Here is a 24,729-nt window from a genome sequence, read left to right as displayed (position 1 = left end):
ACTCTTGCAGATACATGCAAATGGAATGTTCTTTGTGTGTGTGGTTCCTGGGTGTATTCTGGTAGTCATGCTCATGACTAAGGAATTGTTTGATCTTTCACGTTCTCTTTTAGAAGAATGTACTGTACTGCTTAAAAAACAATGCACAGAGATGTTCTTCACCGTCACCATCCACACCCAACATTCTTCTGTTAGCTCACCTTAAATTGATTCAGCTAAGCTCTCAATGGGTTCTGCTCCTCGGTTCTGCTTCTCACATGTACAGTTTTTTATAATTTACAGAAGTATTAAAAAAAAATTTGGATAAAAGCGTAGTTCAGCATCCTCCATTGAGTTTGACATGAAGTTTATCATTGGCTATAGCTTGCGACCATTTCAAATATAACAGTAATATTACAGTTAATTAATAAATAATGATAATTGTAACTAGAACAGTAGAAATTAAGGGTTTTTGGATTGATTCCAATTATATTTATCTAATTAAAAAATCAAATAAATATTTAAAAAAGTAATACAAAGTTACTAATATTTATATATCAAATATAGTAATAAAGTAATTTAAAAATGTATTTATATATCAAATAAATATTTCAGATTAATAAAAAACCAACAAAGCAAATAATCAAAACTAAAAAGAGATGTGATGCATGGAGCCTGAACGATGTGTGAGGAAACATGTTCCATGTCCTGTTACTCTAAATTTTGTGGACTGTGGAGAAGAACCTATATAATTGTAATAGAATACTTAATGCTAGCAAACTTTGCTAGCGGCTGCACAAATCACTGCTTAGAATTTCAGTAACTTTACTATGTGGCAAAAAAAATTATTAAATGTCATGTCATGTCAAGTCAAGTTTATTTCTATAGCGCTTTTCACAACAGATATTGTCTCAAAGCAGCTTTACAGAATTTAACAGTTAAGGTGAACGATGTGTATTTATCCCTGATGAGCAGCCGTGGCGACTGTGGCAAGGAGAAACTCCCTTAGATGTAATGAGAAAGAAACCTTGAGAGGAACCAGGCTCAAAAGGAGAACCCATGCTCATTTGGGTGACATCAGAGTTTGATCATAAATCTTTCAACAATACAGAACACTGGAGAGTGAGAACTAACGTTAACACTGGAGTGTAAGATTATGAGTAAAGGTGAATATATTTAATAAAAATGTGTGAGTGGAAATGTGTTGAAATAAAAAGACAAAACATAAAGATATAGGCTCAGCTAGCATCCTAAATCCAGTGAATGAAGGCCATCTGCTGTTCCAGGAGTCTTTATGTTCCTTTTTATGTCTCTATGAATGGAGGGGCCTAATAATCCTCGACCCTTTTAGGCACCTAAAGTGGCCTGTTTTGCCTCACACATCTCCCAGACTATAAAATGTCTCTCCAGTTCTCTAATAAATCTCCTTGCAACCTTCTTGTTGAAATCTTTTATCAGATTTATTTAATCTAAAATAAGTATTTTTATATGATGAATTATTAATTTGTGGAGTTGGGGGTAGAAAATGGTCCACCATAGTTTTTCAGGGTTACATAATTATATTGTAAAGGATGCTACTGTATATTAGTTATGCACACTAACTATATACATGTTCTCTCTTTTTCTTTATGTTTTGCATTTTTTAAACACTTCACAATAGTAATATTATTAATGCAATTAATATATATTTTCCCCACATTAACATAATCTACCTTCCTGAATTCATTTGTTCCTTATAATATTTAACTAGGAAGTTAATGTGGGACACAAAACTGTTAATGGCCTTTAATAGTAGGACGTGTTTGTGACAAAGTGAATTTTATGACGTATATAAAACAGGATGTTATGACACTAAGTGTGTAATGAGTTTTTACAACATACAATAGCAGAGTATCGCTAAAGTAATCTTGGAATCAACAGAGCAAACAAGTAAATACAGAATACTGGAAGAAAGTTCCTGAGAACAGAAGAACTCCCGTAAGACGTTGAACATGAGAGAAGGTGTTAGGAGACCGCTATTATGGAGCAGGGAAGATTGGATACTGGGTGAAACTAATTCTGAACCAACATGGCTAATGTAAGAGTTTCACCTAATCAAAGCAACATAGAAGAAAATCAGGCAGAAGTTCTTTGATGAACAAACAAAATCCAAGGAGAAAAACAGGTACAAAAACAGGGGCAAAAAACAAATCAGCACAAAGATTTTGTTAATGTTTTTTTAATGTGTGTGTGTGTGTGTGTGTGTGTGTGTGTGTGTGGTTTGGGAGTTGGAGTTTGTGGTGGCCATACAGTATTTAGAGGCCACAATGGTTTTTGGAACCTGAAAGAAAGAAAGAGGCTTTATTCTTTTCTCATGTACTTTACAGCACAGTGTTAGGCAGCTGGGGTTAGAGTTCAGGGTCAGCCATAATACAGTGCCCCCTGGAGCACAGAGGGTTAAGGGCCTTGCACAAGGGCCCAAGAGTGGCATCCATAGATCTACATGACTGTATTGCTGTTATTGAAAGTCCATCATTTTTATTTTTTTCCTGAGAACTTTTGACTTTATTTCGTAGATCCAATTGTGTTGATTCTGGTACAGATTTGTTTACAGAACCAATCACCTTTGTTTTGATCATTTTGTCCCAGATGGCAATCTACGTAGTCACAAAAACGGGCTTTCAAAACAGGAAAAATCCTTTAATCTCCCTGTTTTCGAGCTCAGCTTTACCTTAATCCCTGTCTACAGTGTTTAAATTGTGTTTACGACGTCAGACGTGTCTTATCTCAGCCCGTCTCCAACGGCGTCCGGTGTGATTTGGAGTTTCTTTAGTTCACTGTTTACTTCTGTGACATGCTGCCATAAAGTCTAATAACCACAGCACAGAACACATGTATGCATTGAAGGGCTTAGCTTCTTATTGACCACAGTGTTAGAGATAAGTTCAGATAAGAAAGTGGTCAAATAATCATTAGATGTTGTACAACACCAAATAAATCAATGCACATGGAAATGTAGAGAATGAAAAACTCATGTTTCAGACCTTGACCTTGTTTTCGCGCTGCCTCTGCAGACGTGTGGAAAAAAAGACCAGAGATTAGCGATGAACAGGATATACATAGCTTTGGACTAGCTCCAGGTCTGGGAGTGTATGAGATCGTAATGATTGTAGGTAACCTGTAAAGGTATGTGCTGTTTGTGTATGAGATGTGTGTGTGTGTGTGTGTGTGTGTGTGTGTGTGTGTGTGTGTGTTTACAGGTGGAATACTTTATCTTCATGTGGACTGCTTTTATGCTTAGCTTTTTTCTGTTGATATGATAAAAGTGGCTCACGCAATGTGCATACTGTAACAATAACAATCCCTTCATCCTAGCTAGTAGCTATCAGCTAACTAGCCTAGCATGCTCTCTAGATAAATTATTATCGATAATACAGATAAATTGAAGATCTCTCTTAATGAGAAGGTTGTCTTTCTTCGCTTTTCTTATGAGTCTTGACATGTTTTTTACCACACTTTTCTCCTTTGTGCCACTTTTTCTTTCTTGCCAGCCAAATTGCTATCTGAAAGAATTGATTGAGAGAAAACAACAAATGTTTTATACTAAAATCGTGAACCCTTTTTTACATTCTTGAAGCTGTTCTGTGAAAAAAATCAGAATTTGATAAGTTATTAATTAAGTAAATACATAAACAGCTAGTTTGTATGTGTGTTTTTTTATGCAAAGCGTTAATATACACTATAAGGACGCTTGATTAAAAGTCTGGTATGCTTTTTAAACACATCCCATTCCCCGTTTGCTGTTTTAAGAGCCTCCACTCTTCTGGGAAGATGTTCCGCTAGATTTTTGGAGTGTGTTTGTGGAGCTTCATGGAGATGCCAGGTATTAATGCAGGTGAGGTGAGGAGATCTTCCACTCCAACCCATGTAAAGCATATCTTCATGTAGCTGGCTTTTTAATTGTCTGTCCCTAATTTGGTGTGAAAAGTCGGGTGTCCCAATACTTTTGTTCTTATAGCGTATAATTAATTGACTTAATAACTAGGACGTGATATTGGCTTAAATATTCGTTAAAGTATTTTAGTTGCTGATGGTATCTTAAGTTCGGATTCTAGCGAACCCGTGTTGATTTATTCATTGATAGAGACTCAAAGCACTTTTGTAAATCGCTCTGGATGAAGGCGTCTGCTAAATACCGTAAATGTGAATGTAAAGTGGTTGGAAAAACACAGCGAAGACTTAGCGGAAAAATACGACATAAAAATATCTTTCAAAACACATTTATTACTTTTTTATTCTTTTTTTATTTGTTTGTTTTTTTAAGAACTCATATGCCTGCAAATAAAACATTTTAATACATTTGTATAGAAATAGGGACTGGTTAAGGTAGTTGCATTACTGCCAGTATATCAGCTAAATTATTTCTATTTGGTATCATTAATATTAATAAATAAATTCAAACTCTTATATGAGAAATCTAAATGCAAAAAGATCAATTCTTCATAAATGCTGAAATAAATACAGGCCCTATGTGATGTATATTGTGTATTCAGTATTACTGCTACATTTTATATGCGGTTTCATGTGTGTGTGTGTGTGTGTGTGTGTGTGTGTGTGTAAAATATATACTAAGACATATGGCACAGACAAAGGCTCATGTTGCAAACCCGGGTCAATACTGTAGGCTGTGTCCCCTATTGCGGACAAAAAAAACCCTAATGTTTGCCCTCTTCTTGTTCAATCATGACCCCTGATTCCACTTCCTTTTATTATAGAGTGCTGTTTCTCCACAGGCTCATTCAGTTTCAAATAAGATCCATTCAGCCAAAATAAACAGGCTTTGAAGAAGCAGCTGCTGGCTGTGGACACACAGATGAGGTCATGTGTCCCATCGTCTCAGTGTTGTAATAAAAGTTCATTTATCTTACAACTCATTATTTAGCACTGTGAGAGGCTCAAAAAGTCATTTGTTTTATTTAGGGGGTCAAAAGAAGATTCGTAGTGGAAAGATGAGCTTTTCTGTAATTATGATTAAATTAGGAAGCTTGAGACAGTCTGTAATTCCGCTGTGTATATCTATCTATCTATCTATCTATCTATCTATCTATCTATCTATCTATCTATCTATCTATCTATCTATCTATCTATATATATATATATATATATATATAATCAAATGCTGTAAAAAATGTCCATGAAATGTTCTGGTATCATTTTAATTTACAAAAAAAGTTCATATTTAAAAAAAACCAAAATCATCTCATTATGCAACAAAGAAACCAAAAAATATATATAGATTGGATGAAAGGATAGAGCAACTCAAATAATCACTCTTTACAACCGTGGTGAGCAGAAATTAATCTCAGGAATAAGTGAACCACTTCTTCTTCTTTCAGCTTCTCACTTTAGGGGGCGCCACAGCGGCTCATCCGTCTCCATACCCCTCTTTCCTCTATATCTGCCTTTTTCAAACCAGCTACCTGCATGTCTTCCTTCACCACATCCATAAACCTCCTCCTTGGGCTTCCTCTTTTCCTCCTTCCTGGTGGCTCCATCCTCAGCAATCTCCTACTGATATACCCCATGTTCCTCCTCTGCACATGTCCAAACCATCTCAACCTCACCTCCCTCACCTTGTCTCCAAAACGTCCTACATGCGCTGTCCCTCTAATAAACTCATTTCTAATCCTGTCCACGAAAATCTCAACATCTTCCGCTCTGCTACCTCCAGCTTCATGAAGATATCTTTTACGTGGGTTGAAATTATGTGGAAGATCTTAGGTAGCCTGCTATAGAGCTATAGAACCCTACATCACTGGACTTTGCGGTTGAATGAGCACAAATCTCCTCAAGCACGTTTCAATATCTAGTGGAACATCTTCCCAGAAGTGTGAAGGTTATATGCACACTTCAGGATATACTGTTACAGGAAAACCCCTCGCATTCATCACACCACTCGGTGATTCTTTATTAACTTCATACATCAGCACAGAAGAACTGGTCTGGAGAACATTTGTTCATCTCAACCCTTTTATAAAATTTACAAAAAGACTTGGATTTCTAGTCTGAGCTTGTTGTTACGAAACGATCCAGACTCGCTGTGATAAAGACGGACCTGATAACAAAAACTGGAGGAGATCTGGCGTGATCTCGCCATGCAGATATATCACACGATTCAGACGAAAAACAACAAAAGCGTGACCGGCGGCACAAGTGACTCACTTTCCTACAGCGAGAAATGAAACCTCAAAGTTATAGCTATCGCTTTCCTTTGTGTCCAGGTGTGATGTTTTAAAAACGCCACCCTTTCGGTTTGAGTCATGGAGAAAATAAAAGAGGGCCTTCGAGGTGGAAGTGTTTTAAATGACCTGTTTTTTTACACAAAAACAAGACATGCCTGGTTTCTAAAACATCTCCTTTTGAAAATATATTGGTTTGTTTTTCTCTCGCCGGAAAGCGGCGAGGTTTTATCGTGAGGCAGGTGTGTAATGATGTTTGGCTTCTGGAGCTGTAGGACTGATCTCTGTTTGCGTTGTACCTTCTGCAAACAGTGTTGCGGAACCGCGGATGTTTGATCTCCACACACAGGAATAAAGCCTTGCAGCAAAAGGAAGCCATACCTCAGTACCTGTGGAAGAATGAGCACAAGATCTAAAGGGAGACTAAAGGGACTCAAACGTTTGTCCATATAGTGTAGAAGGTCAGAAGGCTCTAGCAGCTCTGGTTCACAGGTATATATGAATGTTTTTATAAGTCACGTACCAGGTTAGCAATCAGATTTTAGATGTTCTATGTGAAAAAGAACGATGTCCTCAGGAGCCACAAAGCAATTTTTCGTGTTTTGTGTTTGCTTATTGCTTACCTAGGGATAAAATACCCCACAATGCACTTTGAAAATTAGGAAAGATGTCCCACTAGATGTTTGGGTGGACTTGGGGAGATTTGTTCTCACTAGGTTTAGATGTTATGACTGATTGGTGTACAGTGGTGTATAAAATGAAATCTACAGAATTTACAATGCACAAAAATGTCCTTGCTCAGTGTTCTTCAAAACACCGTATCTGGCAACCCCCTGGTCTGGTCTGACAGATTGCTGTGCCTGCAGGCGTCAGTGTTGTAATCCTTCAAAACACCGTATCTGGCAACCCCCTGGTCTGGTCTGACAGATTGCTGTGCCTGCAGGCGTCAGTGTTTTGATCGAGGTTTTAACCTGAGCACTCAGTGATTGGGCGAGGCTGAGAGCTTCCAAGTCCAGAACTTCATCTCATCTGTCAGTTCTGCGGGTGAAGGAGAAAATCTGGAATTCTTAGTATCTTCATATCTGATGGTTTTTTCCCCCTATCCATTCCGTCCACCTAGACCTGGAGCACCACTGGTTTCTCGGTAAACTTTGCGCGTGGCTTTCATAAGGCGCACGCAGCGCAAATGTACCGTGCGTGTGCGCCACCGCAGCCGTTTCGCGCCGCGCGCAAAACCGAGTGGCTCTGCGGCGCCCTGGCGCACCACTTCGGCTGCGAGACGGGAGCCGAGAACGAGATCGTGGTGCTGGCCACGGGCATCGACCAGTACCTCCAAGAGATCTTCCACCACCTCGCCTACGCCAGCAGCGGCGACCTGGTGTCCGGACAGGACTTCAGGCTCCTCTGCGCGGTCCTCGGTGTGAGCGCGGGGGAGGATGGAGCGGAGCGGGACCTGTGCGCCTCGCTCCCTCCGGCTCTCGGCTTTAGGGAGTTCCACTCGCGCCTTTGCGGCTTCTTCGCCGCCCGAGCCTGCGATGCGCCGTCCTCTGTGCGCCTTCTGATCAGCGAGGAAACGGAGCACGTGGAGCGCGATATCAGGGTGAGGTGGCCGCGGGTGCGGCGCAGAAAGTGCGTCAGCTTCGACCTGACCCGAGACCGGGGTGCAGACAGGACAGCGCGCGGCAGGATGGACACCGGGAACGTGTGCGCACCAGATCCATCTGAACCAGGTGAGGATCCAGGGCGCACAGATGTTTATTTATTGTCGAATTATTTTTTATTATATTGGTCGTTGGTCGTGTTGCATGCTTATATCAACAAAAAGGAATTCATATTCCCAAAATACAACAAATGCATATCCAGGGGGTTCAAAACATCACACAGTGCAACTTTTTGTGAAGCTCCACAAATATGTTCAGTTTAGGATTTTGATCCTGGAGATATCAGCATGCAAGTTTAAGGTGCAGTTTTTCATTTTTAATTGCCCTGGGCTTTTTCTTGTCATAGAAATGAAATTTATGAGTGAAGATATTGGTGTTGTAGGTTATTAAAATCCTTGTTAGAGCAACATCAATCAAATGCTAGAAGAAACTCAATTCTCAAATAGGCAACTTTTGCAAATCATTTGCAAAAAGAACTTTTTTATTAATACAAAAGAGACATGAAACTGGCAAATAAACTACAAAGCATTTTCCTAAAACACAATAAACGTGGACACTGAATAAAAAATACAATTCTTTTTGATGCATGAACATTTACTCCATCGACTGCAGGACGAAAAGCTCAGCAGAGATCGTGGCAGGAGCAGGTGGAGATGGAGAACGCCGGTCTGAGAGAGCTTGTGGAAGACCTGCGCTCAGCTCTTCAAAGCAGCGATGCTCGGTGCATGTGCCTCGAGGTGGCTTTGAGAAAGGAACGTCTGCACGCACCTGACAAAAGCTCTCCACAAACCACAGAAAGGCAAATCAGCTTGGCTGGCTGCGAGCCCAAACTGGGACAAAGTAACCAAAACAGGCGCACAAAGGACCTTATCAGAGAGCTGGAGCTGATCCGTGCTTCACGTGACGGCCAGCTGGAGGAGGCCATGAGGTTCAACCGAAGGCTGGAGGAGGAGCTTATATCGGCGTATGTAGAGGTCAGCAGGCTGGAGGAATTGGTCTCGAAGCTGAGAAGAGAGAGCGCTGAGATCAAGAGGAGAGCCGAGGAGGCTAGAGCGGCTCTCGCTGCAGGCCTAGCAAGGGTCAAAGATATCCAGGACTGGGCGCAGAAGGTCAAGCCACTGCAGGATAAAGTCCAAAACCTGGAGACGGAACTGGAAAGATTTAGGTAACGATAATCTCAAACTGTGCTTTTCTGGTATTGCCTTTATCCAGAGCAACTTTTAATTGTCTCATGTATACAGCTTGCGCAGTTGAGGGTTAACCTGTTAGCCTTCGCCGCAGCTTTTGGGAATCTGAAAATGTCCTACCTAACTTTAAATGTTAACAGTTCCTGATAAACATGTGCTACATACACAATTTAAATATCTTTACAAAGAAGACACTTTGAGCTTCAATGTCTATTATTCAAAGTTGATATTGCTCAAAAAAGATAATAAGTTATAGAAAGTTATATATGATGAAGTATCGTGAATTTTGTTTTCCCAAATTGAATTTTTTTTCTTCTTCATATATAAATACATGAAATCAGTCCTGGAGCAATCCAGATAGGTACTGGTTTAAAAGCCACATGTCTCATGAGTTTATATTTAAAATTGAATGTCCTTTTTGTTTAATCTATTGCTAAACATTAACACCTGAGAACATTGGGATATCGGTTGTGCTGGCGCAACCCTGACGACTAAGAGGTTGAACGCCTTGCCCATGGGCCCAGCAGTGGCAGCTTGGTGGTGCTGGGATTTGAAATAACTACCTTCTGATTAAAAGTTAAACACTTTAACCACTGAGCGACCACTTCCACTTATCTTTATTACCAACAATATGGACAAAGTATTGGGACATCTAACTTTTCCAGCCATATGTGTTTTTTCACCAAACTGTTACCACAAAGATGGAGGCATGCGGGTATTTAGAATGTCTTCAGATGCAGCATTACATTTTCCCTTCACTTAAACTAGGGAGATCTAAACTTTGTAGGTTAACCAAGCACAGCAAAACCATAACATTGACTCAAGAGATCACATTTAGTCCATATTAGTCCAATGTCCATATAATGGAGATTTTCTAAATGTGACGTTAATCAGACATTATTATCAGTATTTTATCTGCATAGTTTAACGATACTTTTGACTGATTCCCAAAATCATCAATAGTTTGATATGTGGCAGGACAAACAACCCGAATTCTCTCCATTCTATGTCATTGTGTTTAGTTCAGCTTGACTGGTGTACCAAGGTACCATTAGGATTGATGGCTGTCAATCAAACATGCTCATTAGAATATTAGGCCATGCCCACACTTGATTGCTTCGATCAGTGAGTTCTCGAATTGTTCTCAATGTTTACTATTATGCAATTGGTGACATTTATTTTAAAATTTACATTGTATTATTCTTGTAGCATTCTATTATACCCCAAACATGTAGTAATGTGGAAATTCTGACAATCCTTTATTTCTGAAAATCTGAAGATCATCAAATTTCCCCCTGTTTTTGCCATAATCCTTCATAAAGAATCTCAGATTTCCCTTATGGGCACAGGAAATCTCTGTCACATCTCACACAAGTTCAGAAGATTTCCCTCTGACTGGTATAAATTTGAGCCCTGAGGATAAGGAGGATCAGAGATGAGTCATGCAAAGGGCATGGTCTGGAAGCAAAAATGAGTGAGATCTTGGGCGCTCGTTCTTCCTAAGAAACGTCCCGAGATTCATCATAACACTGGTCATGTTAGTTTTCTGTTCTATCCCATTTGTCATTATCCCTTAAGTATGACTAAAGTGGTCAGTCACTGTAGGCGTGTCATTATAGCGTTTTAGTGTATCCTTTGTCAGGTTTTCTCTCGAGACTGGCGGTGAATCGACTGCTCACACATCCCATCAAAGCTTCACAAGCTGTGTGGTTTAGTCTCCTCCTTTTTCAATCACTCGTTCCGTTTGAAACACCAAAAACAGCCGGAGGGGACGATGGCAGTGACTTCAATTCAGGATGATATATCGTATCATCTTACATGCATACGGAGGGTAAGATATCCAGGACGGCAGTGTGACACTTGGTACAAAGAAGTGTTTCGGGGAAACGCCACCAACGATACGGGGGGCTGAATTTAATTACGGAATAAAACAAGCGAGGGTGGGATGTTCCAGGAAAATACTCGGTTGCTGTTACAACCCTGAAGGTATTCATTTACAATCACGCCACATCCTGAAGTGTTTTATTCCGCCTATAAAACCAGAAATAACAGTTAACTGGGCCGTGTTTACGTGTAGTTACTTTTAATGTTGAGGAAAGTCAAGTTAAAAATAAAAGCTAGTTATCAAATAGCATTTTTTTCTCTATTAATAACAAAACAAAATAAAAAAGTAACGACATACGTAACCATACACAGTACAACGTGCAGTTAAATGCCATTTTATGACCGTTTTTACTGCATAAAATAGTCACATTCATCCCAATAATGTTGAGATCAGAGCTCTATAGCGGGCCACTCAAGACCTTCCCAAAGGTGTCCAATAGGGTTTGGAGCTCTATAGCAGATCTTCCACTCCAACCCATGTAAAGCATATCTTCTTGGAGCTGGTTTTGGGCACATGCTGGAACATGTTTGGGTTTTTAAGTTCAAGTGAAGGGAAAATTTTATGCTACCAAATCCAAAGACATCCATTACAGTTGTATGCCTCCAACTGGGAAGAACCACATATGGCTGGAAAAGTTAGATGTCCCAATACTTCTGTCCATATTGTGTGTGTATATGTGGTAGTGTGTAAGTCCAGGCTCCTTGTGTTCCCCTAGACCAGGGACTAAATTGCCTGTAGGAAGATGTTCCTGGTCAATCTCTCTGTATTGGCCTTCAGGAAGCAGACGGTGACAATAAGAATAGTCCATTGTTCGGATGGCTGAGGTTCTTCATTATCTTCCTGGCTTTGTTCCAGCACCACTAGATGGAATTTAAGCCAGGAAGCTCAGTGCAGATGGTACTGTATGCTCAGCAGATTGCACCATTCTCAGACCAGCTCACTTGTCCTGCTTGCTGCTCTTCTCAAACCAGGATGCAACATTTTCCATCAGGATGCTCTAAATGGTGCAGGTGTAAATGTTCCTGAGCAACTTAAATGGCAAAGTATCTAAGGCTCACCTGGGTGTTGATGTGACAGGTCCATATCAGGCTCTGACACTGGAGACTCCTTCTGTAGATATAGATATGACAACATATTAGAAATGATGAATTAGAAATACCTCGTAACTGTCCGATTGAGCTAGACACGTACAGTATGCGCTACAGCTTGAAGTGAGGTTGAAAAAATTCCAGGAAACATATTTGATGTCTTTTTTTAAACTTCTCCTTTATCGCTAGAACTGGTCCACCCATACGCCCATAGCTGTGATTAATTGAAATCATCAGAGTAACTCAGGGATGGTGTAATGCTCATTCCTTTCCTAAACAGACAAGTTTCAGCCTGCAGGTTCACATACTGTGTACACTGACAACACACAGCGCCGTATCTACACTTCCACACATGCATGCTATTCACTATACTGTCTCATTCTCTCAACTCTGGAGCAAATACCACCTTATGATGGTCTTTATTTTGCACATAAAAAAGAGCTTTTAGCGTATGAACATCTTTCTTTAACGCCTTACTATACTATCCAAACCCAGCCATAATGGTTGCACAAGTCAGTGCACTCTTAGTGTGGAGGGTTGTGTTATGAAGGACATCCAGTGTAAAACATGTGCCAAATCAAATATGCGAATCACAAATGAGAATTTCATACAGGATCAGTCGAGGCCCGGGTTACCAACGACCGCCACAGGTATCGTTAACCAACAGGGTACCGGTGGAAATTGGGCTACTGTTGGCCGAAGGAGGAGAAGGAGAGGAGGAAGACGTCTACAGAGACAGCAGGGAAATGAGAAGTGTAGGAGAGTGGAGGTTCGGGTTGGTACTTAAAGACATGCAGATAGTTGGTGTGACAGAGGCAGATGTAGAGGACAGGGGGTTGTGGAGACGGATGATCCGCTGTGGCGACCCCTAATGGGAGAAGCCGAAAGAAGAAAGAAAAAAGAAAGAAAGAAAAGTCTATCCAGCTCTCTGACCTCCATATTTAGACTCTCTGCTCAAACAAAAAGCTGTGGCGCATGCCTGTGGAGATTCATTCAGCCACATTCACATTCATTTCAAAGGATATGTTTAAATAATATGTTTATATGTTTGGAGCTCTAGAGCAGGAGATCTTCTACTCCAACTCATGTAAAGCACATCGTCACGAGTTGGCTTTGTGTACGGGGGAATATTATGGATTTGGGTCTCCTAGATCAAGTGAAGGGAAAATTTCATGCTACTACATTTAAAGACGTCATGTGCAATTGTGTGTGTCCAGCTTTCAGGTAACAGTTTGGGGAAGAACCACATATGGCTGGAAAAGTCAAATGTCCCATGACTTATAACAATGGACATCGTCTTCAAACAGTTTTACAGAGATAAAGTCGAAAATAGCGCATTTGTATAAGTTTGTTCATTATAATTGTAGGTTTGTCCATAATGAGTGAGCCAATGGCGACTGTGACAAAGAAACCTCCCTGAGATAGCATAAGGAAGAAACCGTGAGAGGAACCAGACTCAAAAGGGAACCTCATCCTCATCTGCGTGGCACCGAATGTCCATTCATTACATTTCCATCATTGTTGAGGTGTATTGTTCAGTGATAGGCGCTTAAATGCAGAACTGCACATGCAAACTGCGCCATTGTTGATATTAATTACAGTCCAAATCCATCCTCATAGTTCTTGAGATGTTCATTGATCTTTAGGCTGTTGATTTGAAACCATCCCCAGGTGTACAGAGTCTCCAACCGAAGAGAAGAACAAGACAGGAACACTGGTTACTGGTTCCCCCAGGAGCGTGTTAAACTCACACACATTTGATTTGGTCGCAGATCGCAGTGCACCTGCATGGCTCAACATCAGAAAGGACCCGGACCTCCAGTCGAGTCCGTAGAACCTACAGCACGTGTGATTCCCACTGGCCGAGACTCTCAAGACGAGACCCTCATCAGAGGAGGTATCGATTTCACTTTAATTTCTTCTTTGTTACTTTTTACCTGGCACCCATGATTTAGTAGTTTATTACCGTTTAGTAGTTTATTACCATAAATATATCAGATTAAAATAACATTTTATTTTTATCTACTTTTTTTCCACACTAACTTTAGTACTGTTTTATAAAACATTTAGCTATTGATTGTAATGTAAATCAATGAAATGACGACTTGTGGTGATGGCAGAGGAAGCCCTGCAGAGGGCGGTAGAGGGCCGAGCATCTTCAGACGAGGAGGAGGAGGTGAGGGTGAAGGACGAAGGCCAATGCTGTCTGTTGGAGGTCAAGAGACTTCTGAACAAACTTCACAACTGTGCAAAAGGGTGAGGAGAGTCGTACACTTATTTGAAACTGACCTGGTTTAGTTAAGAAAATGACTGCAATTTATTCTCACTGAGTAGCAAGAGCATGACGATGCAAAGCTGAAGACTAGAGACGTGCGAATACTGGTGTTGTGTGGAGGAGAACGATTTCTACATCACAATATCCATCGTTTGGATCAAATTGTACGTGCTGAACACGTGTGTGTGTGTGTGTGTGTGTCTTCTTCTAGATGCCAGAAGATGGCTTTGTGTCATCTGCTCCTGTCACAGAACTCTTCAGGACTTTATAACAATCAGATCGGCTTCACTGGACCTTCAGAGGCGAAGACGAGAGGACTGAGAAACCACATGCTACTGGATGGAAATAAAACAGATAGAGTAAGAACATAGATGAGAAAAACAGTGTGACCTTTACAGGTGTTTTAATTGTGCAAGGGTTCAATAACAGCGCCCTATCGCCATCTAGTGGTTAAAACATTTCACTGCATCGCACCGTTTTTTTAATGGCGAAAATCTTAATGACGATTAAAAGAAAAAATATGCGTTTGATTGACATGTAAAAACTTATACTATGAACTTAAACTCTCCATATAATTACATTCAAGTACAATTAAAAAATATATATGTATAGATAATAAAATGCATGTTTATTTTAAAAATGTGGACCCACACTACAGTCCCCCAGACAATACAATTCCTTAAACACTTCAGTACATTAAACACTTTAGTATTCCAAACACGGCATTATTCTAAATGCGTCCGTATCCCAAACACTACAGTATATTGTACACTTTAGTATCCCAAACACTACAGTATATCGTACACTTCAGTATCCCAAACACTACAGTATATCGTATACTTTAGTATCCCAAACACTACAGTATATCGTACACTTTAGTATCCCAAACACTACAGTATATCGTACACTTTAGTATCCCAAACACTACAGTATATCGGATACTTTAGTATCCCAAACACTACAGTATATTGTACACTTAGTATCCCAAACACTACAGTATATCGATACTTTAGTATCCCAAACACTACAGTATATCATATACTTCAGTATCCCAAACACTACAGTATATCATACACTTCAGTATCCCAAACACTACAGTATATCGGATACTTTAGTATCCCAAACACTACAGTATATTGTACACTTCAGTATCCCAAACACTACAGTATATCGTATACTTTAGTATCCCAAACACTACAGTATATCATATACTTCAGTATCCCAAACACTACAGTATATTGTATACTTTAGTATCCCAAACACAACAGTATATCGTACACTTCAGTATCCCAAACACTACAGTATATCGTACACTTCAGTATCCCAAACACTACAGTATATACACTTCAGTATCCCAAACACTACAGTATATCATACACTTCAGTATCCCAAACACTACAGTATATCGTACACTTCAGTATCCCAAACACTACAGTATATCGTACACTTCAGTATCCCAAACACTACAGTATATCATACACTTCAGTATCCCAAACACTACAGTATATCGTACACTTCAGTATCCCAAACACTACAGTATATCATACTTTAGTATCTCAAACACTACAGTATATTGTACACTTCAGTATCCCAAACACTACAGTATATTGTACACTTCAGTATCCCAAACACTACAGTATATCGTACACTTTAGTATCCCAAACACTACAGTATATCGTACTTCAGTATCCCAAACACTACAGTATATTGTACACTTCAGTATCCCAAACACTACAGTATATCGTACACTTCAGTATCCCAAACACTACAGTATATCGTACACTTTAGCATCCCAAACACTACAGTATATCGTACACTTCAGTATCCCAAACACTACAGTATATCATACTTTAGTATCCCAAACACTACAGTATATTGTACACTTTAGTATCCCAAACACTACAGTATATCGGATACTTTAGTATCCCAAACACTACAGTATATTGTACACTTCAGTATCCCAAACACTACAGTATATCATACTTTAGTATCCCAAACACTACAGTATATTGTACACTTTAGTATCCCAAACACTACAGTATATCGTATACTTTAGTATCCCAAACACTACAGTATATCATATACTTCAGTATCCCAAACACTACAGTATATTGTATACTTTAGTATCCCAAACACTACAGTATATCGTACACTTCAGTATCCCAAACACTACAGTATATCATATACTTCAGTATCCCAAACACTACAGTATATCGTACACTTCAGTATCCCAAACACTACAGTATATCATACACTTCAGTATCCCAAACACTACAGTATATCGTACTTCAGTATCCCAAACACTACAGTATATCGACACTTCAGTATCCCAAACACTACAGTATATCATACACTTCAGTATCCCAAACACTACAGTATATCGTACACTTCAGTATCCCAAACACTACAGTATATCATACTTTAGTATCCCAAACACTACAGTATATCATATACTTCAGTATCCCAAACACTACAGTATATTGTATACTTTAGTATCCCAAACACTACAGTATATCGTACACTTCAGTATCCCAAACACTACAGTATATCGTACACTTCAGTATCCCAAACACTACAGTATATCGTACACTTCAGTATCCCAAACACTACAGTATATCATACACTTCAGTATCCCAAACACTACAGTATATCGTACACTTCAGTATCCCAAACACTACAGTATATCGTACACTTCAGTATCCCAAACACTACAGTATATCGTACACTTCAGTATCCCAAACACTACAGTATATCGTACACTTCAGTATCCCAAACACTACAGTATATCATACACTTCAGTATCCCAAACACTACAGTATATCGTACACTTCAGTATCCCAAACACTACAGTATATCGTACACTTTAGTATCCCAAACACTACAGTATATCGTACTTCAGTATCCCAAACACTACAGTATATCGTACACTTTAGCATCCCAAACACTACAGTATATCGTACACTTCAGTATCCCAAACACTACAGTATATTGTACACTTTAGTATCCCAAACACTACAGTATATTGTACACTTCAGTATCCCAAACACTACAGTATATCGTACACTTTAGTATCCCAAACACTACAGTATATCGACACTTCAGTATCCCAAACACTACAGTATATCGTACACTTTAGTATCCCAAACACTACAGTATATTGTACACTTTAGTATCCCAAACACTACAGTATATCGTACTTCAGTATCCCAAACACTACAGTATATCGTACACTTTAGTATCCCAAACACTACAGTATATTGTACACTTTAGTATCCCAAACACTACAGTATATCGTACACTTCAGTATCCCAAACACTACAGTATATCGTATACACTTTAGTATCCCAAACACTACAGTATATCGTATACTTTAGTATCCCAAACACTACAGTATATCGTACACTTTAGTATCCCAAACACTACAGTATATCGTATACTTTAGTATCCCAAACACTACAGTATATCGTACACTTCAGTATCCCAAACACTACAGTATATCGGATACTTTAGTATCCCAAACACTACAGTATATTGTACACTTCAGTATCCCAAACACTACAGTATATCGTATACTTCAGTATCCCAAACACTACAGTATATTGTACACTTCAGTATCCCAAACACTACAGTATATCATACTTCAGTATCCCAAACACTACAGTATATCATATACTTCAGTATCCCAAACACTACAGTATATTGTATACTTTAGTATCCCAAACACTACAGTATATTGTACACTTCAGTATCCCAAACACTACAGTATATCGTACACTTCAGTATCCCAAACACTACAGTATATCGTACACTTCAGTATCCCAAACACTACAGTATATCATACACTTCAGTATCCCAAACACTACAGTATATCGTACTTCAGTATCCCAAACACTACAGTATATCGTACACTTCAGTATCCCAAACACTACAGTATATCGTACACTTCAGTATCCCAAACACTACAGTATATCGTACACTTCAGTATCCCAAACACTACAGTATATCATACACTTCAGTATCCCAAACACTACAGTATATCGTACACTTCAGTATCCCAAACACTACAGTATATCGTACACTTTAGTATCCCAAACACTACAGTATATCGTACACTTCAGTATCCCAAACACTACAGTATATCGTACACTTTAGTATCCCAAACACTACAGTATATCGTACACTTCAGTATCCCAAACACTACAGTATATCGTACACTTTAGTATCCCAAACACTACAGTATATTGTACACTTCAGTATCCCAAACACTACAGTATATCGTACACTTTAGTATCCCAAACACTACAGTATATCGTACACTTCAGTATCCCAAACACTACAGTATATCGTACACTTCAGTATCCCAAACACTACAGTATATTGTACACTTTAGTATCCCAAACACTACAGTATATCGTACACTTCAGTATCCCAAACACTACAGTATATCGTACACTTTAGTATCCCAAACACTACAGTATATTGTACACTTTAGTATCCCAAACACTACAGTATATCGTACACTTCAGTATCCCAAACACTACAGTATATCGTACACTTCAGTATCCCAAACACTACAGTATATCGTACACTTTAGTACAGTTTGAGGTCAATTTCTGTCAGTAACAAAAAACCCTGACACGACATAATCTTTTTTGTATATTTTGACAGAGAATCTCACGGAAGACGCTGAGTAAAATCCTGTTGAAAACACTCGATCTGTGCAACGTGAAAGGTCAAGGTAGCGAACACGCCATTTTAGAAAATAATTTTATTGTTAATTATAAAAACGTTAATTTAATATGATAATTTATTTTTCTAGATTTATATCGAATTCACAGAATTCAACTTTGTGTTTGACATTTTGGTTCGTGGTTTCTTGGGGTTAATGAAGAGAAAAAGTCAATTCATTTTATTTATTGGAAAATCCAATTTTCACCAAATTGCTTGTATTTACATTGAAGTGCATAAATAAACCAACGTCTCTCTTGGCTACAGAATCCATTCCCATCTTCCAGGTCATGGATGCACTTTGTCAGCAGCTCATCTCCAGCGATCTGGTGTGTGTAGACGGAGACGTTACAACATGGCGAGGTGTGAACCCACATCACCAAAACACCACAAATCCTCTCCTCATCTTCTACTGAAAGACTCGTCTACTTCATCCCGGTTGCCAAGACTTAATCACAAGCTCAAATCCTTGCATCTTTGAGAAGATTTGTGAGTTTGTTTGGACAAAAGCAGCAGCCATATGAGTAAATCAAAGTCTATTTGTATAATTTGTATCTTCTCAGTGTATAAAAATAATATGTAAAATTAAAAACAATTGTTTCACTTCCAAATGAAATCGTTTTGGTTGCCTTTAAATAATTCAGGATCAAATGAGTTTTTTCAAGGATTCAGTTATTGATCCAGATCCTATTATGGTATCGTTTTACTTACAAATGACCGCTGATCCCTCAGAAAACAAAAAAGGAAAACCGGCGTGAATGTTTTCCCAACAGGATCGGATTATTTTACAAAAGTTTGTCATTCGTTTGCACTTGCAGGAATGTTGAGGGAGTATTTTGTAATTAAAAGCAATCATTTTTTAATTAATTGCACAAAAGATCGCAGGTCCGGTGTCCATGGTGGTTTGTTCGAGAAAAAAAGACCAGTAAGTGGATTAACTTGTGAACCATGAATTGTGATAGTGTTGAGGAAAAACCTCCTAAAATTACATGGGAAGAAACTTTGAGAGGAACCCTTCCTCATCTGGGGGACTCATCTAGACTGCATTGTTCCCTCATGTGTTTTCTGAAATATACTCCAGGACAAAACAATCACCATTAGACACTAGTGATGTGCATCTCTATAACTCAGGTCGATACGATTAGCATTTTGATGCGTAGCCAAAGATACGATCCATTAAATGTGCATATGGAGAAGCTACCGATGTGATGCGATACGATTCACTCCCTATTATGCAGTGGGAACCGATTTAGATTTGATTTAACACAATGTGATTCAATGCTGTACGATGCAACGAACCAGACGTCTTTTTCTGTTCTGTCTCAAGGAAGATGCAGTTCTACCTCTGCCATGTTAATCCATGATCTATGTGACTCTCAGGACACGCCCCTTTCTCCGTAGTGTTGTGATACAGTACGTCAAAGCACCACTGCTGCTACGTGAATGAGAGAACGCGCTTGAGAAACAGTTTAGCGAGGAGAAATCAATCCACATATAAAACATTGGTCACTTTGGAAGTAATAAAAATGTAACTAATAATTACATACAAATCGTTTTTAACTGATGCAAATACGCTACAAACGGCGCGTCAGGATACAAATGCCAACTAGTATCCGATGCACACATTTAAATCGATGCGTCACATTGTTAATTTTACAATCCCTGTTGGGTTCCTATAGGATGTGACTGGATTCCATTAGAAAACCATTAAACGTATCAAGAATGTGTCACCTTTAAGTTTTTCCATTATGTTACACCAAATGACCAAATTACTTGATTAACCGAATACCACTGGAATCTAATTCATTAGTCAAGTCAAGTGAAGTTTATTTCTATAGCGCTTTTCACAACAGACATTGTCTCAAAGCAGCTTTACACAAATCAACAGTGAAGGTGAATGGTATTAAATATATAAAGTGTATTTATCTCTGATGAGCAGCCGTGGCGACTGTGGCAAGGAAAAACTCCCTTAGATGTTATGAGGAAGAAACCTTGAGAGGAACCAGACTCAAAAGGGGAACCCATCCTCATTTGGGTGACATCAAGAGTTTGATCATAAATCTTTCAACAGTACAGAACACTGGAGAGTGAGAACTAACATGAGCACTGGAGTATAAGATTATAAGTAATGTTCTTTCTACAGTCTTTATGGTTATAAAACTAGGAACTACTGAGCTCAACATTTGTGATCATCACAGATCCAGCATCAGCTTCTCCATGCCAGAGCCTTTAAACACTCCAGGAGGTCCAATGTCAAAACTCCACACATGCAGTGCACTATTCAGTCTAAATAAACATTAAACCAGGCACCATTAGGGCTGATAGAACTTAAATGAAACTACCATGACCACTAGGAATCACTACAAATCCCTGAAGCTTTTAAGCTTTTTCAGCATGACGTCGCTCCCATGTATAACTTCTTCCATTATATTTATAATCAGAGGTCTTTTGTATTGTAATGAGAGACTTATGTATGCTTCAGTGTAGCAACTGTACATGTCACATGTTCTCCTGAGGTTAATCCACAAGCCTGGTATGCAGATTAATCCAAATCACATAATGGAAAGTGTGTGTTTCAGAATACAATCCTGGAAATCTACATATGCAAAATGCACATTTGTTCCTTATTGACAAAAGTTTAAAAGCACATAAGATTGCTTCTTTTTGAACTTCCTACTTCACAGTGAGTCCCTATTAGATGTTATAATAACCTCCACTGCTCTGAGAAGATGTTGCACTAGATTTTGTGGAGATTTGTGGAGATTCGTTCCACCACCATGGCTTTACTAAAGTCTGATGCGTAAAGCATATCTTAACATCATTCTGGAACAGGTTTGGGTCTCTGAACTCCTATGATTCCATATGAATTAGACAATCATTTCCCTTTCAAAAAGTGCCAGTAGTTCTGGACTGGAGTGTATGTTCTGCCCTTGTTTTGCGCACCGATGAAGGATGTTTCGACACATCTGTGTGAGAACAATGACGGTCTGTCATCCCTCCCCTCCAAACCCCTCACTCGAGCCTGCCTCTGTCTCTCTCTCATAAGAACGTTTTGTTCATGACCCGACAGGACACTCGGGACCAAACATCTCCACGTAACTCCACATATCTATTTACCACACATTTCAGCTTTCCACCGTTCTCTACGCTGCCTTTCATCTGTCCATCAGGACTCATTTCTTGTGATTTTTCTCCAGTAGTGCATATATTTATATCTTTATATTTAAACCTCTATTGTGTCTTTTACTTGTGATTTTAAATAAACACTCCGTCCTTAAGGAAAATAGTTTTTTTTAGTGTAGAAATTATTCCCATCGACTCCCATTTAAAGATTCTTTGAGCTTCAGACAGTGATTCATCCTCTGGTCAGGGTCACCTTGGATCCCATGGACACCAGGGTTGATGTGGGAAAAAGCACTGGACTGGATGCCAGTGTGTCGTAGAGCATCACACACACATACATTTTAAAATTATTATGCCCTAAATAAAACTTAAACCGAACGTGTGCTAAAAGATTTGAAATCCTCAGACATCTTAATGAGGCTCAAATAAATAAGCGTTATTGTTTTCAAGGCATAGTGTCAGAAATCACAACAAACAGTATTCATTGGTTTGACTTGCCATTTAAATTCAAAGGGTTTCATTTAAACTTATAAAACTAATAAAACATTAAATATATGGGCAAACATTTGCAGAAACCTGACCATGAGATCATGTGCTTTTTGAACATGCCCATTTGCTGTTATAATGACCTCCACTCTTCTGGGAAGATGTTCCACTAGATGTTGTTAAGATTGGTGAGATTTCACTCAGCCACAAGGATGTTAGTAAAATCAGGTACTCATGTGAGAAGGTGAGGAGCAGTCACATTAATTCCAAAAGTGTTCAATAGATTAGGAGCTCTACAGCAGGAGATCTTCAACTCCAACCCATGTAAACCATATGCTCATGAAGCTGGCTTTGTGCACAGGGGAATTGTCTAAAACAGGTTTGGGTCTCGCAGTTCAATTAAAGGCAAGATTTCATGCCACAGTATCCAAAAAACATACTGTATTGAAAGGTGTCCCAATACTTTTGTCCATATTGTTTTAGCAGGAGTTTGAGAAGCCCTGCACCAGATCATGTGTTTATCTAACTACTACTTCTACAAATGAACTGCTTAGTAGTTGTAATGGGGGCTCATGTCTAAAAATCATCAAACAAGCTTCCGAGTCACCACAAAGGAAAGACAGACACATAGACGGAATAATATATTCCTTTATTTCCAGCAATTTACAAGTACCGCTGTTGAGTCCCATCTGGAGCAGCAGAGTGCAGGGTAGGAGAAAGCAGGAAGACAGACTGGATTACTCACGTGTAACGTCTCAGAGACACAATATAACACGTCTGCTTTCTCAGTCTCTCCGGCAGCACAAAGTAGCCGTTACACAGTTTGCAGGTATGAACTGAACATACGACTGAGCTCATAAAGATTTGACGTGGTGTGATTCTTTTTTTTTTTCTTCTTCTACCTACGACCGTACACGGATCTTCTGCTGGCGGAGAAACAGCTCAATCGAAAAAAAAAAAAAAATCTTAAACAAAAAAGTTTTGCAATTTTACTATTTACGATGCATTAAATTCATACAAAAAGAGGACAAACAAAAGAGAACAAAGAAAAACAGCTAGTTGGTGTTGAGCCGTGCTGCAGTTAAGGCCTACGACGTTCAGTGTGCTACTGAACCAGCTTGAGTGTGAGGTTTCAGAAAGTATTAGGCACCGACATCTGATATGTTAAAAAAAAGAAATTACAGTAAATTACATCTCTTCTTGCCCAAAATTGCAACCAAAAAAAAAAAAAAAAAAAGACATTGAATAAAATAAACACCTTATTTATAGAATAAATATATTATATACACATTTTTTGCTTTGTATGCATCTCTAAAAAATAAATAAACAGAGCAATCCCATACCCTGAAAGAGTATTCACAACCGGAAGGGCTGTAATGGGAACGGCGGTAGCGCGAGCCGCGTGGTGAGACGACTTCAGGACGGCTGGACGCAGCGTCGACTTTTACAGCGTGTCGTTTTTTTGCGTACGTTTCGTGCGAGACGTTCGGGAGTCTTGTGAATTGCGCGGGATCCCTGGATTACGGTACACGTTGCACAGCGAACCGTTCTGATGTCGCGCGACGACTTTACAGTATGAAGGGAATCCGTGCCGATTTATACGCACAGTGATATATATATATATATATATATATATATATATATATATATTGTAATTTCATTTCTTTTAATGTTCTGTGCTCAGCACAATCCATTCTGCTGGCCCCGTTGTAGCATAAAGCATAACATAAAGCAAAGACAGACCCTCACTAACATTAAACTCTGAGTGGGATTTACAAATGAGTGTGTTTTTAAACAGAGGTACCAACAACGCAACATCTCAGGCACTCGGATACAAATTGTGAAGGTCCCATTACATAAAACAGCCGAGCGACGGCAACATCTGTTATGTTTAAATGAATGATTTTTAAACATAAACGCTGTTTAAATAGTGCCATTAATAGGGTTAAAAACGTCAAGATGAAAGCGAGACAAGTTTGAGAAAGAAAAGCATCAACTTTTACTTCAGCTAGTTGGCGTCATTGGCGCACCGTGAAAAGGGATTAGGCCGTTTTTCCAAAAGAGGTATCTCATCTCTCACGCCAGCCAATCACGAGCGT

The 24,729-nt window shown here is 39.1% G+C and overlaps 1 protein-coding gene across 4 annotated transcripts; it reads left to right on the top strand.

The window, feature by feature from the left end:
• Positions 1-1,993: 1,993 nt before the first annotated feature.
• Positions 1,994-19,632, top strand: si:ch211-112f3.4 (EF-hand and coiled-coil domain-containing protein 1). Of its 4 annotated transcripts, none has more exons than XM_046875790.1 (8): positions 1,994-2,143; positions 7,318-7,927; positions 8,471-9,023; positions 13,791-13,915; positions 14,139-14,274; positions 14,505-14,652; positions 18,962-19,031; positions 19,309-19,632. In XM_046875790.1, the coding sequence occupies exons 2-8, from the start codon at positions 7,384-7,386 to the stop codon at positions 19,500-19,502; spliced, it is 1,770 nt and encodes a 589-aa protein (XP_046731746.1). In that variant the 5' UTR covers positions 1,994-2,143; positions 7,318-7,383; the 3' UTR covers positions 19,503-19,632. The 4 variants fall into 4 exon arrangements, with proteins under 4 accessions (XP_046731746.1, XP_046731743.1, XP_046731744.1 ...); XM_046875787.1 differs by lacking the exon at positions 1,994-2,143 and adding an exon at positions 3,833-3,853; XM_046875788.1 differs by lacking the exon at positions 1,994-2,143 and adding an exon at positions 3,833-3,853 and having other exon boundaries at positions 19,289-19,632.
• The last annotated feature ends 5,097 nt before the right edge of the window (positions 19,633-24,729 follow it).

This window comes from Silurus meridionalis, chromosome 19, assembly GCF_014805685.1.
Source record: "Silurus meridionalis isolate SWU-2019-XX chromosome 19, ASM1480568v1, whole genome shotgun sequence".
Classification (NCBI taxonomy): domain Eukaryota; kingdom Metazoa; phylum Chordata; class Actinopteri; order Siluriformes; family Siluridae; genus Silurus; species Silurus meridionalis.
This window is presented reverse-complemented; position numbering and strand designations above follow the sequence as displayed.

What these genes read in the sequence shown, in the direction of transcription:
- si:ch211-112f3.4 (XM_046875787.1), top strand. An exon ending in ACGGAACTGGAAAGATTTAG is followed by an intron (nt 9,024 to 13,790) that starts GTAACGATAATC and finishes ATTTGGTCGCAG; the next exon opens with ATCGCAGTGCACCTGCATGG. An exon ending in ATGGAAATAAAACAGATAGA is followed by an intron (nt 14,653 to 18,961) that starts GTAAGAACATAG and finishes ATATTTTGACAG; the next exon opens with AGAATCTCACGGAAGACGCT.